General features: G+C 38.8%; 1 protein-coding gene across 1 annotated transcript in view; it reads right to left on the bottom strand.

The window, feature by feature from the left end:
* The window catches only part of Cog5 (component of oligomeric golgi complex 5), a 328,259-nt gene that overhangs the window by 97,109 nt on the left and 211,169 nt on the right, over nucleotides 1–19,981 (bottom strand). The window contains exon 12 of the mRNA XM_052738280.1: nucleotides 441–645. Coding sequence (XP_052594240.1) covers nucleotides 441–645 — 205 coding nt within the window. The remainder of the gene's footprint in view (nucleotides 1–440; nucleotides 646–19,981) is intronic.

The raw sequence follows: 19,981 nt of genomic DNA, 5'->3' as shown, positions 1-19,981 counted from the left end.
AATATATTGTTTTCCAATGTAGTTCTTCAAGATGGTTATAAAATATGTGCTTTGTGGTGACTGAAGGGATTTCTTGGGATAGATCTGACTGTACTTGGTATTTTCTAAAACATTGACTGAGGAACTATCTCAGCATAAGATTTATTTCCCTGGCAGTTTCAGCATACACCAGATCAACTCAAAGACAAAGATTGCATCTGCTTATCATTCAGCTTCTTATTACCCAGCATAGTCTTAAACTTCAAAACCCATTCTGGCAGCAGATACAATGCTCAGCCACAGGTCAATTTAATGTTTGCAGTACAAGTTTTGCAAAATACACCAGTCATTCCAAAGACTTAGAAGCTTAGTATATTCTCAATTTCTAGTTTATAAGGAAAACAGAAAACAAAATTCCTAAAATGCCAATAACCCATTCATTCACATTAAATAAAACATACTCATAATCTGGCCTTTTCAGTATGAACATGTCTTGTGTATCATCTTCCATGTGAGGGAGGTCAACATAAAGGTCAGCAGTTCCACTTGTACTGAAATTTCCTTGGATATTTTGACTGTACTGCTGAAGACGCTTCCATAAGTCATTATAAAGACGTAATAGTTTAGGGTATTCTCCTTCAAATGCCTGTTTCAAAAACATAGAAGCTGCCAAGAAAAATATGTATTAGATAAATCATAAGGCAATAAGAGGTAGCAAATCAATATTTGAACAAATAGACCACTACTAAAGAATAAAGACAGGTTCCAACGACACCTTTGAAAATTATACCAATAATTATTCATTGCATTTGGTACAAAGACCACATATTCTAAAATGTTATCTACATTAAAAACAGACAAAATTCAGCAAGGTGGTAGTGGTGCATGCCTTGAATCATGGCACTTGGGTGGCAGAGGCAGGAGGATCTCTGAGTTTGAGGCCAGTCTGGTCTGCAAAGCAAGTTCCAGGACAGCCAGAGCCATGCAGAGAAACCCTATTTCGAAAAACCAAAAAAAAAAAAAAAAAAAAAAAAAAAGACAAAAATTCACAATTTTATTTGAATATTACCTTCTCTTGATAATTGATTTTTTAAAAAGGTACATAGAAATATTGGATCTAACTCTTTCATTTAAAAATAGTTTATGTATTTGTATTTATGTACATTGGTGTTTTGCCCACATGTGTGTCCTTGTGAGGGTGTCAGATCCCCTGGAACTAGAGTTACAGACAGTTGTGAGCCGCCAACCCAGGTCCTCTGGAAGAACAGTCAGTGCTCTTAACCGCTGAGCCATCTCTCCAGGCCTACTATTTCTTTCTTAAACAGTATCTATCTAATTCTGTTGGAATGTTTTGATACCAAAACAAAAGACAGTAAGGGGGAAACAAATAAAAAGAATAATATTTCTTGGGGCTGGAGAGATGGCTCAGCAGTTAAGAGCACTAACCGTTCTTCCAGAGGACCCGGATTCAATCCCCAGCACCCACATGGCAGCTCACAACTGTCTATAACTCCAGTTCAGGGTGCCAGAAACCCTCACACAGACATACATGCAGGTAAAACACCAATGAACACAAAATAAAAATAAATTATATATTATAAAAAGAGTAACATTTCTCATGAATGTAGGTGCAAACATTAAAAATAAAACTTTTCCAAATCTAATCCAGCAATATTTAAAGAGGATGCAGCATGAATGAAGAGAATTACTCCAGGAATTAATCACTAGTTTTAACATTTTAGGATCAGTATTATTCATCATATTAACAAACTTCTAAGAAAAAAAAAAACCACATTATCTTTTAACGGAAGAAAAACATTTAAAAATAAAAAAAAAGGCTAACATTTACTCCTATAATAAGTCTAAGGGGAAGTGGAATCTGAAACGGACACCTATAATGGAAGAGAAGAGTCTAGAAACCCTTCAGCGGGATCAGCACTGTCAGCACAGTAAGTGGAAAACAGGCTTTCAGATTAGAGAGCAGGTAGCACTATATAAGAGGCAGTGTGCTCATTCACATGAGTTTAAGTCGCTGTATGTAAGTTCAACAAGCAAACAATCCATGTCTATATACTGGCAATAACTAAGCAGAATTGAAATTTTTTTTTCAGAATTGAAATTTTAAAACAACATATTAGCAATAGCATTAATATAGGAACTTATTAGCTGTATATCTAACAAAATATGAAGACAATGTGGAAACGATGCTGAGCTGAAGAAGACCTAAATAGTTCAGTAGATTAACTGCTACATGTGGATTATGCCCAGATTTATCTACACATTAAATGCAATCTCATACAAAAATCAATGCAGACCTTTGGTAGAAATTAAGAAAATGACTAAAAATTCCTATGGAAATTGAAAAGACCTAGAATAGAAAAATTAACTTTGAGAAAATGAGTTAGAGGAATAACTCTGTATGATTTCAAGATTTGTAAAACTATGACAATAAAAACAACTGGTACTGGATAAAGATCAGCATACATGTTAACAACAATGTAGAGAGTGCAAAAGCTCATACACAGACAAATACATGGAAAACTGATTTTGACAAAAGTGCAAAGATAAGCTGGGGAGGGTCCTTGTCAAAAAATGTAACAACTGAATATTTATATGCATACCATTGCAATTTAATATCTTTGCATCTTATTTAGAAACTAATTCACAAAAGCTTTAACTTTCCAGAGGAAACTTTCCTTTCCCTGGGTAAGACATGATCTGAAACCCCAATCACAGTAACGAAAGGAGTCACGAACAGTCTAAATCAAAAGTGTCTTTTCCTCAAGAAGCACTGCTGAGATTATGACAAGGCAAGCCCAGAGTGGGAAAATGTGTCCCCACAGATCTGACAAAGCATTTATAGCTGGAGTATATAAAATTGAAAAATTTTTTATGGGGACCATCATTAAAGAAGGTCTATGTATGGCAAATATGGACTAAACATGTTCAGTAAATTGCCAAATGTAAATCAGAACTACAACAAACACAATTGTATTAACTGTTCATGTCTTTAAAAAAAAAAAAAAAAAACGAATGTCTATATAAAATGTTGAAGATACAAAAATGAAACTCTCAAACACATTGTTAAAGAAAAAAGGTGTGTGTGTATGAGTTCTGCCATTTTATATTCCCAGATAGGAGGTACCCAAGAGAAGCCAAAAATTGAAAACAACCTAATGCCATCAACGGTTACATACATGAACCAGATTAACACACACACACAAACAGACACACACACATATGGGTACTATCCAGCAGTGAAAGCACACTGAAGTATGGATAACCCTTAATAAAAGTACACACCAGAAAGAGGACAGACAAGGAAAAATACACAATCTACTCTATACCATTTAGTCTGTATAGAATGACACGGAAACATACAAATATGGAAAGCAGACCAATGTTTGCTGGGGGAGGGAAACAAAATTAGGTGGGAAGGGATCATAAAAGGTAGTTCAGGCTGGCCTGTAACTTACTGTGTAGTCTAGTCTGGCATCAAACTTGCAGTAATCCTCCTTCCTTAGCCTCCAAAGTACTAGGATTCTAGGTTTGGCTTAATTTTTATTGCTGTGATAGTCTGACAAAGTTGTGTAAGAATCAAAACTTAGCTGCATGGTGGTGCTGCATGCTTTTAATCCCAGCACTCAAGAGGCAGAGGAAGGTGGATCTCTGTGAGTTTGAAGCCAGCCTGGTCTACAGAGACAGCCAGGGCTGTTTCACAGAGAAGAAATCCTGTCTCGAGAAACAAACAAACAAACAAAAAGTCCAATTTATCAACTTCTATACTTTAAATATTTACAGTGTCTTGTAATTTTCCAAAGGAAATTAGCTGAGAAAGAACTTCTTAGGCTCCTTCCCTCTCCCTGATGAAGAAGCAATCCACCATGGGCCCTTGCATGATGGATTCCCATCATATTTTCTTCCAGAGTGTGCCAACAGAACAAGTGTCTGGCTGATTGTGTACCTGTACAAAGCAATCTTGAGGAAGGTGTCTCCCTTCTGCTGAGAGAAGACAGGTTTTTGCACAGCTCACTACTACTGACAGTAGGTTCACCAAATCCAAGGTTCTTTACCTGTGATGCTGCCTCTAGCTGTATAAGCACCATGCATGTAAGCCTATGCCCCGTTTCCCCACAACCTCTGGATGTACTAGGAGCCAACAAAACAACATGATATTGCCCATGCTGCTGGCTGTGCTGTGTTCTGTCTTCAGACAAGTCATAAAACTGTGGCAGATGAGACTTTCTAAGAGAAGATTTTTCAAGCCTTTCACAACTCTTGAGCTCCCTCAACCTAATGATATTCTCACGGTTATGTTCTAACAATGTTTTATGCTACTTTTGCACTTACTGGGCCTTGTAATCCTATCTTCTTAAAGAGCATTTTCTGTACTTGACTATATATACCCCATGCAGGTAAAGAAATGCCCATTTTCCTCAAATCACTGCTAAGTTTACATACCACAATAGAGATTAAGCAATTTTGAGTTATATAACTTAATTTTTGTTGCTTAATGAACAGCAAACTTACTTTTTTTTCATACCCATATCTTACCTTTATAGGACAAACCTCTGCTGTGGCTTTCACACAACTAAACTCTTCCCAGGTCATCTCAGTATATGTGATTACACCAAGTATATTTAAAACTTACAATAAGTACTGTGTGCTTAAATCTTTAAGCTAAGTTTTCTTTGAAGTGTTTATATGTTCATATAACTTGATTTTAACCTAGTATTGATAAATATAGAATAATATTAGGTATTATAAATATCAATAAATATTTAATAAATAAAATAATAAATATAAAAGTAGTTTTTATGTCAACTTGACACAGGTAGGGTCATCTGGGAAGAAAAATATTAATTGAAAAAATGCTTCCATATGATTGGCCTATAGGCAAATCTGTAGGGCATTTTCTTGATTGAAGATTGATGTGAGAGGGCCCTCTTCTGGCTTCCAGGAGCTCCTGCTTACACTTGGTGCACATAAACTCACAAAGGCACACACACATACACACAAAAATAACACATAAATACATATTTTATGAAAGAGAAATTCCAATTCTCTACAATATTATTAGAACTAGTCACTGGAGTTTAACCCACGGCACACACAATAGTCTACCTTAACAACAATAATAATATGACTACCTACTTATTGAAGAGTTCACAGGATATAAGAGCAGCTCTTTCTGTCATTTAAGCATATTTCACAAGGCTCAACAGAGACGAACTATATTTATAAGTAAAGTAGGTGAATGGGGAAGTAGAAAGGAATATAAAAGACTTCTAATGTCTAACACACTGAGTTATTTCAATGTTGTTTGGTTTCTAGGTTTTTTTTTTTTCTTCAATCTTGCATTATAACTAGATAGGGTCTCACAAGGTGGAAATTCCTAGAACCACTGAAGAGTCAATTTAGATTTACCTCAGTATTTTGTGGCTAAGGAGACAAAAATCAGCCAACTTCTCAATTGAAATCCCAGGAGAAGAATGTCTAAGTAACAGGGAAAAGTGAAAGCTACACTGAGACATATTAAAACTACACTGCCCCCAAGTCAACCTCATTAGCCAGTACAAACTCAGCAGGCAACAAGGAGGAAAAAGGAAGTATACAAATAAATCCAGATAATTCCACAGTCCTGTCAGCCTGCACACACATGAATAGACTCCAGAGATAAAGAGTGCACCCAAATACATCAGAATATACAAATAAATCTTTTTTTTTTAAATTTATTTATTTATTATGTATACAACATGCATAACTGCAGGCCAGAAGAGGGCACCAGATCTCATTACAGATGGTTGTGAACCATCATGTGGTTGCTGGGAATTGAACTCAGGACCTCTGGAAGAGCAGTCAGTGCTCTTAACCTTGGAGCCATCTCTCCAGCCCCCTACAAATAAATCTTATGAATCAATAAGCCTGACAGTTCCACAGAGAACTATCACACACTCCATAAAAGAGAACACAGATGGTGAATGTGCACATGGAAAAGCTGTAAAAATAACATCTATAAAATATATTCAAATTAAATAAAAATGTGACTGAATGAAAACACCACAAGAATGGCTTAAAAAACCACTAACAATGCCAAGGGTTGACAGAAATACGAAACACATATACAACCAATTGGAGTTCAAACTGACACATCACATCGAACACCTCTTGGACAGCGTCTGCTGAAGCCATCATCCACAGCTATATGACCAACTATAGCAATCTCCTGAAGCTACTACAACAAATCATTACAAACCTGGATGTTTACATGAATAATCTGGCAAAAAACTAAGTCAAAACTGAAATATCTGTTGGGCCCTTTCCCTCTGAACGTTCTAGGGAACAAAGGACTCTTGTCTTTTTCATCTACCTACGTTCCTTGGTTTATGCTGCTTCTCAGTAGTAGATCCCTCTGGCCTCTGATTCTCTATTATGGCTGCTCCTCTGACTCCTCTATCTGAATCTTACTTTCTTCAGGACTATATGATTACAGTGTGTCCACCCACAGGATTCAAGATAATCTCATCTCAAGATTCTAAAGTCACATTTGCAAAGTCCATTCTGCTCTATGTGGCACCAGACAATTTCTGGAGATTAGAACATGTCACTCTGAGAGTTATGATTCTGCCTACCAATTCTTTACTTCTGAATTTATTCCCAGTAACTGTACAGAACTGTCATGTTAATTAGCACTATCTGAACTAGCTCAATAAGAAACTACCCAAATGTCTTATGGTAAATACCCTAAAGTACATTCACAAGTGGTGTGTTTTATAAAATGGGAAATGATTTACAAGACCATGTAATATGGAGGACTAAGAAATATGCTGAGGAAGATAAACCGAATAGCAGACACAGGAGTACAAAAACCATGATTTTATCTGAGTAAAATGAAGTAGCAATGTTTTTTGAAAAGATATTACATTAGAAATTAGAAGTTGTTAAATGGGCCAGGCAAAAATTAGAAGGGAGGAGGAGGGGAGCATCTAGGACACAGGCAATGCTCTTCTGTGATCTTGGTTACAAAGAAGGTTTGAAATTTGAAAAATTCTTCTAGGCATAAAATGTCATATATAAAATGTATATAAAATGATACTTTTGCAGGGGCATTGAGACAGGGTTTCTCTGTGTATCCCTGGTTGTCCTGGAACTCATGCTGTAGACCAGGCTGGCCTCAAACTCAAGAGATCCTCCTAACTCTGCCTTCCGAGTGCTGGGATTAAAGGAGTGTGCCACCACTGCCTGTCAAAATTATATATTTTTAAATAAAAAAATTTTAAGGAACACAGGAAGTTAGTGAAAAATTGTAATGAAAAAATAAAATGATTAAAATCTCCCTATCAGAGCTACCAAAAGTACCCTATCAGATCTATTCAAATATCCTGTCAACCCTAAGCACTCACTTGACTTACTCTCTTCTAGTCACATAAACATTTCTCAAGCCCTCACAGCAATCATTTTGAAAAGACTACAAATTTCCTCTTTTATGTTTATATAGAATGTTTAGAATGAATGGTGCTTTGGTTGTCACTGTCATTGTTAAGATTTTGAGATAGGGTGTCACTTGCTATTGTTATGGTTTTCCGATAGGCCTGGAACTCCCTAAACTGCCCACGCTGGCCTCTAACCCCTAATCTTCCTCCTGAATGCCAGGATTACAGGTGTATACCTCCATGTCTGGTAAATGATGACTTATTTGCTCATTAGGACTATACAGAGAAGCCAAGCACAATAGCATACACTATAACACTGAGCACTCCAGAAACTGATGCAAGGAGATCACTAGCTCAGCCAGCATGCACAATGAGTTTCAGGGCAGCTTGGGCTATATAGTGGGAACCTATCTCAAAAACAAACCAACAAACAAAAAATCAAGGTATCTTAGGGTTTCTATTGATGTGAAGAGATACTGTGATAACAGCAACTCTTAAAAAGGCAAACATTTAATTGCCATGGAGGCCATTTTTATTCAAACCACCATGTAAGACTCAAGGCTGTTCCTGAGTTTGATCCCCTAGCACCACAAACACACACACACACACACACACACACACACACACACACACACACACACCAACAAAACACAATACTTTAAAAAAAAACTATGATAAAATGCTTTAATTGCAAGAATGAAAACTCTAAAAGGTACTTTAAATAAAAATGAGGTTACTCTTGCAGTGTGTGTGTGTGTGTGTGTGTGTGTGTGTGTGTGTGTGTGTGTGTGTCCTTAACTTTTAAGAACTATATTGTTTACATAAAGTCATAGATATATGTACACACACACACATATATGAGATACCAGAGTAGAAGTGAAATGAAACTGTCTAAGGGAATAAAGGAAACTAATAAGAGGCAGGTGGGGGAAGAAGAAAAAGATAGGAGGGTACGGAGAATGTTATCAAAATATATTATATACTTGTATAAATGTCCAGATGTAACATAGGACCATATACAATGAACATATACCCCCCACCTCCCCAAAAAAAACCCTCAAAACAAAACAAAATATGAAAATGCATCATTTAGCTTCCTGGCCATTGTAATGTGTTTGTGCTGCTGTTGTTGTTAAGATAAGGTATAGTGTGGTCTAGGCTAGCCATAAACTCCTCATCATCTTACTGACTCCTCCCAACCAAAGCAAAATAAAAAAGCACTCATAAACATATACTTTATTTGTTTTAATTCTTATAAGATTTGATTTTTTTTTTTTTAAAGACAGGGTCCCACTATGAGGTCCTGGCTGGGCTGGAACTCACTGTGTAGACCATGCTTGCCTCACAGAAATCCACCTGCCTCTGCCTCCTGAGTGCTAGGATTAAAGGTGTGCATCATTACGCCTGGCAATAATGATGATTAAGAGTCAAATCTTGGAAGAGCAGCCAGTGCTGTTAACCACTGAGCAATCTCACTAACCACCATCCCCTCACCCATTTGTAAATACTAAGTTTTCGTGAAAGAGCACAGCATCTTTCCCCATTCCCTCCCTCTTCTTTCTGTCTGTTAGTATTTACTGAATCCCTGCTGTGGGCCACTGAGGATGCCACCTCCATGAAGGGCACTCCTTGTCTTACGAGGCTTACATTTAGGTGGTGGTAGGAGTCAGACAAGGCAGGTAAATTATTAATATGGACTATGGAGGGTACTGAAGCATATTTATGATGAGATATTCTGGGAGAAGTCTTAAATGAGAAAGAGAAATTCTATTTTCATTTCAAATAGTTCATAAAGATAGTGTTCACTTTGCTTGTTTCTGTTGAAATTTAAAAATATGGATCATAACCCAACGGGTTGCTGAATCAATATTATCTGGAAACTAAAAGAGAAAAGAATAGACAAAAGGCTTAGAAACCATATTTTGAAAATATTCATGACTCACAGATAATTAATAGGACTTGCTATATAAATTAACTTTATCTTCATGGTTATAGGTTTAGCCTTTTACTTTTTGAATAAAGTAAAATTAAGTTTATTGTCTGTCTAATCCATGAATTAAACTTCCTAGTAGAATATTTTTGTTAAGCATGAACATGCATAATCAGAAAGAACATGTTCCTAACTAGGAAAACTTCCCCTTAGATACATTCTGCCAAAATATTACTTAGACAATCTGTTACTTTGTCTGTAATCTTCAGCTCTGCAGATGGTAGCGTTCCTTAACACGGCCTGCCTGGAATTTGAAGCAGCACTACGACACACTACAGGGACTGTGCATGCTATAAAAATGGAAGATGCTTCACAACCAACGTATTTCGGAGTTCTCCCCAAGGAAGTTATTAAAGTAATAATGATATCAGAAGATACAGACTACGAAATGTGAAATATTAATGAGAATCTCTGTCTAAAATAATCATATTTCCTCTCAGTAGCTTCTTTGACTCACAAACAGATGGACCCAAGAGGTAAGTACTAAAAGACATACACTGAATTTGGCAATTAAGAAGTAGGTCACTGGTTAACTTAATGAGAACAATCTCATAGAATGGTGCAAAATAGTCAGACCTATTAGTGTCACCTAGCTGAGAAATCAACAGATTGAAATGAAGACAAAAGAAGGTTTCACTCTCATGAGAGATATAGGTAAGAGGATAAAAGGAGAACAAACAGTAACTAAAGAGCACTCTTACTTTAATTTTGATTAGATTAGAAAATGTAAGTTTGCATCCAAGGAGAAGAAATCGGGAGATTTCCAAGGCAAAAAGGAAAGTACCAATATGTTGATAAGAGCTTGCTCAAAACCAAACTGAGCAAGAATAAATGCACAGGTAGAAGAGGGGGAAACTCCATGTAGCCGAAGATGAGGGGAGGAACCAGGGCTCTAGTCTGAAAAAAGAAGGTACTCAGAAGCTGAGTTTCTTAATAAGAACTGTCTTGTCTCCAGAGGACTGATTATTCAGTGAACACAATGAGGGAGAGTGGGCTAGATGGCAAGTACCAAGATCTGCAATGGCTAAAGAAAGTAAGATAGGCAGACAAATCACTCACACTCATACTCACTGCCTGCCTGCCTGTCTCTGTCTCTCTGTCTCTCTGTCTCTCTCTGTCTCCCTCTCTCTCTCTCTCTCTCTCTCTCTCTCTCTCTCTCTCTCTCTCTCTCACACACACACACACACACACACACACACACACACACACACACACACACGCGCGCGCGCGCGCACACACACCGCACACCAATAGCATTATTATCATTGTTTTTGGAACTAGATTAGGAGTCCTGTGAGATGGTTCAACAGGAAAACGTACTTGTCGCCAAGCTTGGAGATCTAAGACATGGCAGGAGAGAACTAGCTCCCACAAGGCATACGTTGACCTTCACATATGTACATTGGCATGTACACACACACACCACCACCACCACAACACACAAATAAATGTAATAAAAATTAATAATAATAGTGGTAGTAATAAAACTAGATTAGGGACTTCTGCTTCTGATTGGTCAAGATGGTACAAAAGGGCCAGACTGATCCTCTTACATGAAATACACAAATGGATGCAACCTATGAAGAAACTGGTTTCCAATACATTTCATATCACAGAAAAAAATGACATGATCTCTGAGAGACAGGAAACATAGGCTCCCTGCCTATTTTTTTGGGAAGGAATTTCCAGGCCACAGCACAGGGAAGGAGTAACAGACCGGCACATCAGATCATGAAAGGATGTACCAGAGAGGGGAGCGCTACAGAAACTCGAGAGAGCCACAAAGGGTTCACCCAGAGTATGAGGCAAAACTGTTACCAGCATGCGTGTCATGAAACCACCCAGAGGGATAAACAGCCACCCCAAACATTAGAGAGGGAATATCTGTTCGTCACACAAAGCTGGGAATAAATAACTCCTGTTGTAGAAACCCTGGCTCGGAGCCTCATCGTGAACATTAGGTGTGTGGAAAGGATTGAGAAATTCTGCCTCAGCAGCAGGGACAATCAGTCCTAGATTAATCACTGCTCCAAGACCAAAGGTTCAATCTGTACCTGAGTAGCTGCAACAGATGATAGGAGTATTTAAAAACAGAAAAAAAGACAACCAGCACCAAGCAAGGTGGGACTCAGTGTCTGATACACACAAGAACTATACTTTTAAAAAAAAGTAGGAAAATGTAATTCACAAAGAGAAGAGACTCTAGCCAGACAACAGGGAGTAAGAACAGCACAGCAGTGCCACACAGGGCACACAGGGCACTGCTGGTCAGCCCTGCTGCCTAGGGCACCAGTTCCTTATGATGGGGAGCGGGTGTTGAGGTAAGTTTACCTTACAGAATTGTTATACAGTTTCCATGAGAAAAATGTGCTCGGCCAATCAATAATAAATAATAGTCTAAGATGTATAAGACTTTTTTTTCAAAGAACAAAAATATTGTATTTAAAAAGTTTAAGATTTTTCTGTATGCTAAAAGTTCTGGGGAGTAGATATTGTCATACTGAAAAAAAAATTAAAAGATAAATTATGGCCAGGATGATGGCTCCGTGAGTAAAAGTGCTTGCCCTACAAGACTGATAACCTGTATTTAATCCCAGGAACCCACAGAGAAGATGGAGAAAATCAAGTTCCAAAAGTTGTTCTTGAAGCTCCAGATGTGTGCCATGGAATGCTTATATCAGAATGTTTATGCATATAAAATAAAAAGTTAAAAAAGAGACTGATCAAAAGAAAAGAACCATGTCTAACAACCCTGTATTTTAAAGAGTTTGTAAAAAGTGACAGAGTACATTTTTAGTATTTGACAATGGTAGATTACAGAAGTCAAGATAAAAATTCAGACTTCATTTTCTCTTCCTGGCATGATGATGGCTATCACCTTGCCAAGGGGCCTCAGAGGTGGCAAACTCTTACAGACTCTCTCACTTTTTTATTAATTAATTAATTTTACAGCCCAGCTGCAGTTTCCTTCTGTTCCAGGCGCCCCCCCCACTTCCAACCATCCAATCTACTCGCCTTCTCTTTCTGTTCAGAGAAGGGCAGGTCTCCTATGGACGCCAACACAACCCGGAATATCAAGCTGCAGTAAGAGTAAGCACCTCCCCATGTACTAAGGCTGAGCAAGGAGAGTCATTATGAGAAGCAGGGTTACAAAAGACAGTAAAAGAGTCAGAAACAGCCCCTTTTCTCACTGTTAGAAGCCCCACAAGAGGACCAAGCTACACAACTGTTACATATATGGAGAGGGCCCAGGTCAATCCTATGCAGGCTCCCTGGTTGTTGGTTCAGTCTCCGTGAGCCCTAATGAGCCCAGGGTAGCTGATTCTATGAGTCTTCTTGTGCTGTCTTTGATCCCTCTGGCTCTTATATAATCCTTTCTCCCAGTCTTTTGCAGGACTCCCTGAGCTCTGTCTAATGTTTGGCTATGGGTCTGCATCTGTTTCTACCAGTTGCTGGATGAAGCCTCTCTGATGATAATTGGACTAGGCACCAATCCCAGCACATCCCATTGGCAGGACAGATGTAGGTTGAAGGTTATGTGGCTGGGTTGGTTTCTCACTCCCTCCTACACATCTCTTTTTATGAGGATATAAATTCCACGAGATCAAGTCCTCACCTTATGATTTCATTTAACTTAGTTTCTTCCAGAACATCCCTTGTAGTATAGTTCTTTCCTCCACAATGGAGCAGTTGTGAGGACTTTTACCTCATTAATTTCCACTTGTGTGTGTGTTGGGGGCGGGGGTAGGGGAAAAGGATGAAGATTAGAAATTTCTCAATCCCCTTTCCTCATGGAGATTCCAATCACCTCTATAACAGTAAAACTGACCGGCATGAGATTCTTTTTTTAAACACTTTTTATCTTTTTTTTTTATTTTTTATTTTTTTAAGTTTTTCGAGACAGGGTGTCTCTGTGTATGTAGCTTTGTGCCTTTCCTGGAACTTACTTGGTAGCCCAGGCTGGCCTCGAACTCACAGAGATCCGCCTGGCTCTGTCTCCCGAGTGCTGGGATTAAAGGCGTGCGCCACCACCACCCGGCTAGCATGAGATTCTTGATGGTGCAGCTGCCAAGAGTTCTCAAGGGGACTGCTGGGTTGTGCAGCTGGGAGTCGTTCATGCTTGCATAAGTAGCCTTAATAAATTTGCTGGTTCACCAAGCTGAACTTGAATGGAAATTCTCATTACTGTCTGTGTTCTATCTACAGTGAAAAGGCATTTATTTCCTTACATCTCCCCAGAAAAATCAACTAACAAGCTCTTTGTCCCAAGAGTCACATCAGGGATTTGGGTTTCAATGTATTAATTATGTGTGGGTAGGAACATACATGCAAACATTTTAGACCATAACACAGATATTTTCAACAATTCCTTGTAGGGGCAATTTTCCCTAGTCCCACCCAGCCCTGCAGTCCCATAGCCACTTATAAAATACTCACTCAGAGGCTTAATATTAATTACAAACTGCATAGCTAATGGTTCAAGCTTCTTGCTAGCTAGCTCTTACAACTTAACTCAACCCATTTTTATTAATCTATGTATTGCCACATGTTCCATGACTTTACCTATGTCCCATTAAAATGTTGCTCCTTGGACTTCGGGCTGATATCTCCCCCAACTCTGCCCTTCTCTCTGTATCTCTGCTTAAATTACCAGCCTGCCTCTAAGCTGCCTTGCCATAGGCCAAAGCTGCTTTACTTATTAGACAACGGGAGCAACACATATATTCACAGACTACAGAAAGACATCCCATAGCACTCCCTTTTTCTGTCTAATCAAAAAGGAAGGTTTTAACTTTAACACAGTAAAATTATATATAACAAAACAGGTATCAAGCAAGAATTACAGTTACAATATCTAGTCTATTTGTATTTGGCAAAATCAAAGAAAATATTCTATCATCTATCCTATCTTTGTGAGTTTAAAGTTTCATATCTAATTTACCTTTTATGGTAACCAAGGAAACCCATAATTTTAACTCTCTAGTCTTCAACTCCATCAAAGACCCAGAAGGATATTAATATTACGTAAGTAAACAGAAAGTGCATTGTAAGCAAATTCTAAAATTCTACAAGTGACAGAGACATCTGGCTGCCTGAATAGTCACCCAAAGCTCCTCTGCAATGTTGGGCATCTATCATCAGCCTAAAGGCATAGAGTCTCTGGCAGACTGCTTGTGAAGCAGGAAATTTGAAGGATTGTCTCGCCTATTGGCAAAGTTCATCAGTTGCTTCTCCCTGTGTTCTTCAGAATGTCTGGAAGTCTCCTCTGCGAAGAAGGAACCTGAAGGACTATCTCACCTTGCAAAGTTCAGTGGTCACCTTCCTATGGGTCCTGCATGTCCAGTTTATATAACATCCTGTAAAGCAGTCGAGGCAAGGGCACTTTTTTGTCCAGTGGCTAACATTTGCCACAAAGAAAACAAACTCCATAATGAGTTTCTTTGATGCCCATCATCCTCTTTGAAGTAACTGGTGCTGCAAAGAGCAGACAGGTCTTACTGTCCAGAAAAATCTAAGTTTTTAAAACATTTTAAATGCCATATTCCGTAGGTCTTTGAAGTGTTTGAAGATTACGTACCTAACTGAAATATATTTTTGTATATCTAAAAAACTCAGCTAACATGACTGTAAGTTTGACTATTAAGATGACTATTAAGTTGTATTTCTTAATTATATATTACATTTTAAAATAAGCTATATAAACATTATACCCTAAACAAGAGTAGAAATATACATACAGTATAATAAAATTAATCTTAAATTTGTATCAATAAACCATACCAATGTAATGTATGTAAGATTAATAGTTGTTTTTTGATTAAAGTAGATTCAAAAATCTACCCTTTTATCCTATCATTTCTATACCATATCCACCTTTTTTCTTTTAGAAAGAGATTGACTATGATCAATAACAATTTGTAATCAAACCCCTAAATGAAGACAAGCATCCATAATCCATTTCTTTGGGAATGTGGACGTAGTGTTCTAGGCTACTTCCTCCTGATTGGGGGCACTGTTAATCTTATGGGGATGCTGAGAAAGTTTAGGATTATGGTCAAGTCTTGGCTGTCAGCTTTGAAGCCTTTCGGGATGCAGAACTCAGAGAAAACTGCAACAGAGGCATTTTGAAATGCTGGATCATCTGGGCCATTTGTTTTCATTGGTGTCTGAGAACAGGCTCTGGGTTAGACAGGGAGAGCTAGGCAGGGACAGCACAGTGGACAGACAGCACAGGTGAGAGCGAGGCATTACCCACATTTAAAATTGGCTTTTCCAGAAAAATTTGTGTTGAAAACAGTTCAAGAAAGTTATCAATTTAAATAAAGTTACCCTGGTCTGAGTACACTATTTAAAAATATGTGACAAAAGGCTAGACTGTTTTATGTCAAGTTGCCACAAACTAGAGTCCATGGGGAAGAATTCTTATTGAGAAAATGCGTCCACAGGGCTGACCTGTAGGTAAGTCTACAGGGCATTTTCTTGACTGATGAATAATGTGGGAAGGTCCAGCTCATTGAAGGTGGTGTCACCCCTGGGCAGATGGCCTAGATAATTTAAGAAAGCAGGTTGAACAAGCATGAGTGAACAGGCCACTAGGCAACATTACTCCATGGCTTCTGATTGAGTTCCTGCCTTCAAGTTTCTTCCCTGCTTGAGTTCCTGCCCCTGACTTTCCCGAGTAATGGACTGTAACAACCTAGACATAAGTATAAAATGAAATAAACCTTTCCTCCTCAAGTTGCTTTTGGTCATGGTCTTTTATCACAGCAGTAAAAATCTCTGGTGGTTTGAAAGAAAATGGTCCCTAGAGGGAGTGGCACTATCAGGAGATATGGCCTTATTGGAGTAGGTGTGGTTTTGTTTGAGGAAGTGGGTCATTATGCGGGCAGGCTTTGAGGTCTTTTTCTCAAGCTTCACTCAGTGTGACAGTCAACTACCTGCTGCCTTCTGGTCAAGATGTAGCAAGAACCATATCTGCCTGCATGCTGCCAAGCTCCCCATCATGATGATAATGGACTGAACCTCTGGACTGTAAGCCACCACCTCAATTAAATGTTTTCTTTGTAAGAGTTGCCATGGTCATGGTGTCTCTTCACAGCAATAAAAAAACACTAATACAGAAGGTGGTACCAGGAGTAGAGTATTGCTGTGATAGGCCCGGCCATGCTTTGTTTGGACTTTGGTACTTTGTGTTAGGAAAGCAGTTGAATGCTTTAAGCACTGCTCAATGAGGCTTACTAGTAGGAACATAGAAGACAATGATGCTGATAATGATTTGAAAGGTCAGGAGCTGGCTCAAAAGGTTTCAGAGAAGAAGTATGTTGTCTAGCAATCATTCCTGTGATATTTTGGTGAAGGAAGTGGCTGCCTTTTGCTGTTGTCAGAAGAGTCTGCCTGAAGCTAAAGTGAAGAGTTTTGAATTAATTCCATCCACAGAAGAAATCTCAAAACAGCCTAGCATAGACTGTCATGTGGATATTTGTACTAACTCTAACGAAGATATATAATGAAAAGGAGCAGGCTGAGCAGGGTAAATTGCAAAAAGCAAAGTTTGAGGAGAAAAAGAGCACCAGGAAGTAGAATAGAGCTAAATCCTCTGTTCAATGAGAGAAACAGATTAAGAAATGGAGAGATGGCTCAGTGGTTAAGAGCACTGGTTGCTCTTCCAGAGGACCTAGATTCAATTTCTAGCACCCATATGGCAGCTCACAACTGTCTGTAACTCCAGTTCCAGGGGACCTGACACCCTTACACTAATGCATATAAAAATAAAATTAAATAAATTAAAAAAGAAACAGAGATGGATTATTGGGAGTGGTGACCTTGGGGCAAGATCCCACCCAGCTAAGTCTCTACTCTGTGAAAAGGATCTGAAGAAAAGCTTAGAGCACACCTTTAATCCCAGTACTGGGAAGGCAGAGGCCGGCAGTTCTCTGAATTTGAGGCCAGCTGTGTCTACAGAGCAAGTTTCAGGACAGCCAAGCTTAGGCAGTAAAAGACAGGAAGCTGGTGAAGAAGTAATTGAACAAGGGGACCATGGTCCAGCCCCAGCATGAAGAGAATTTGGCAGCTTCAGCCATGTGGTTCTGGCTTTAGAGTTAAGGATAGAAGAAACAGGTTATGGCATTTACCTGAAAGCTTAAGAAAAACCACTGTGTCAGGCTAGGCATGTGTCAAGGTTGTCCTTGAATAAATATAGATACACAATCCTTCTCCAGGATTGCCTTGGAGAACCCAAGATGTTAGAGATGCCAGAGTTATAGGATACCTGCAGAGGAGAGCTGCTACCAGGGAGTGGAACCAGCCCAAGAGAAAGAAGTATGTTGCAGTCAACAAAGCTGAACAGAGTTGGAGATGTGGAGAGCATTTTGACATCAGACATGGAGATGCAAAGTTTGGAGTTTGCCCAACTGGTTTTCAGTCTTGGGTTGGTCCAGTATTTCCTCACTATGCTCTCTTCCCTACATTTTGGAATGGTAATGTATATCCTGTGCCCTTATGTGTTGGAAGTATGTGTTCTGTGTTATGATTTTTATTTTATGGGGATTACAGTTAAGAGACTGCATGAATCTCAGAAGAGACTTTGAAACATTGTTGAGAATGTGATAGAGTATAGGGACTTTTGAGGTTGGATTAAATACATTTTAAATTACGATATGGCTATAAGCCTTTGGGGGCCAGGGAGTGGAATGTGGCAGTCTGAAAGAAAATGACCCCTAGAGGGAGTGGCACTATTAGGAGATGTGGCCTTTTTGGAGTAGGTGTGGTCTTGATTGAGGAAGTGGGTCACTGTGGAGGCGGGCTTTGAGGTCTTTTTTTCAGGCTTCACTCAGTGTGACAGTCAACTTCCTGCTGCCTTCTGGTCAAGATGTAGCCAGCACCACATCTGCCTGCATGCTGCCAAGCTCCCCATCGTGATGATAATGGACTGAACCTCTGGACTGTAAGCCACCACCTCAATTAAATGTTTTCTATGTAAGAGTTGCCATGGTCATGGTGTCTCTTCACAGCAATAAAAAAAACCCTAACTGAGACAAAACTCAACTAAGATATAGATTAATATCAACAACTGAGCTTTTTAATCTGTGTTTTCATAAAGCTTTCCAAAACACCATCTAACTTTTTGATGTTCTTTCTCCTTAAAATGCCAAGGCCATTCAAACCACTATGAAGAACTGGGACAACTGTCATTCCCCTTTCACTGGAGTTGGTGGGAAAGAGAATCATGTTTTGTTTTCAAAGTAGTACATTAACTGGAACAGTGAATAAGGAAAATTTGGGGAGTGACGGAAATTTTCTACATCTTAACTGTAATGATAAGAACAGGAATGTAAGCATTCCCCTATAGTGGTATGTTTCTCTGGTCCCACCCGGCCCCAAGGTCCTGTAGCCACTTATAAAATAAATCACTCAGGGCCTTAATATTTACAGACTGTATGGTCTATGGTAGGCTTCTTGCTAGCTAGCTCTTTCATCTTATATTAACCCATTTCTATTAATCTACATTTTGCCACATGGTTGTGGCATTACCATTCTGCTAGTATTTTGTTGTTTCTTGGGTGGTGGCTAGGTGTCTCTCCCTACACTCCTTTCTTATCTTCATATCTCTGCTTGGATTTCCCACCTATATCTAAGCTGCCCTGCTATAGGCCAAAACAGCTTTATTTATCAGCCAACAGGAGCAACACATACTCAGAGCATACAGCCCCACGTTGAATGCCAAGATCGCAGGGCTGGTGGGATGGGAGAAATATCTGGCACACCAACTTGGGGCTCTCGAATTTCCCTAAGACCTAAAAGAGTTTAAAAAGGGCTTCTAAACACACATTAATGGAGCCAAAATCAGCTTCCTACTTGTGTCTCTCATGCAGGCCACAGTACAGAGACGCCACAGCATTCAGGCTTGAGCACAGCATGGGGGATTCCCACATCGCTACACAGAGCTGTCTCCAAGCTGCACAGCCCACTGCATGGTGGATTTAGCTTTTACTCATATAGACATAAAGGGTTTATGAGCCAGCTGCATGCTATCTGGTGGCAGCATGGGTCCCAGAGTTGTCAGGATAAGCATGACTCTCCTGGGTACCTCCGTTACATTAGGAAGCTGAAGTGGGCAGAGTAAGCAGCCAGGACTGCCGCTTCAATCTTAGCCATGCTACAATTTGTAATGACCAGAAAAGGACTACAGATACACAAAAGACAGATTTGGATGGAATAACCCCCTAAATGGTTTATATTGTGTGTAAAAATATACATAGGCTTGGAAGAGAGAGAAAAAGGAGGATAGATAGTTATATAAAGAAATAGATAATTTTAAAAATAAAGTCTTTAAAGAGACAGTAAAAGTAATATAATAAGCCATGTAAAGATGGAAATCACACAGAGAATCTGGATTGTGTTGTCTTTGGGACTTTTAACTGTAGAAAGACATTTAATTGTAAAGGCTGCTAAGTTAAACCAATATATATATATACATATATATACATACATGTGTATATATATATGGTGTGTATATATGTATATATATATATATATATATATATATATATATATATATATATATATATATATATATATA

This window comes from Peromyscus californicus, unplaced genomic scaffold (genome assembly GCF_007827085.1).
Source record: "Peromyscus californicus insignis strain IS unplaced genomic scaffold, ASM782708v3 Scaffold_15__1_contigs__length_86483966, whole genome shotgun sequence".
NCBI lineage: Eukaryota > Metazoa > Chordata > Mammalia > Rodentia > Cricetidae > Peromyscus > Peromyscus californicus.
The sequence above is the reverse complement of the archived record's forward strand: the minus strand, read 5'-3'. Positions and strand labels throughout refer to the sequence as shown.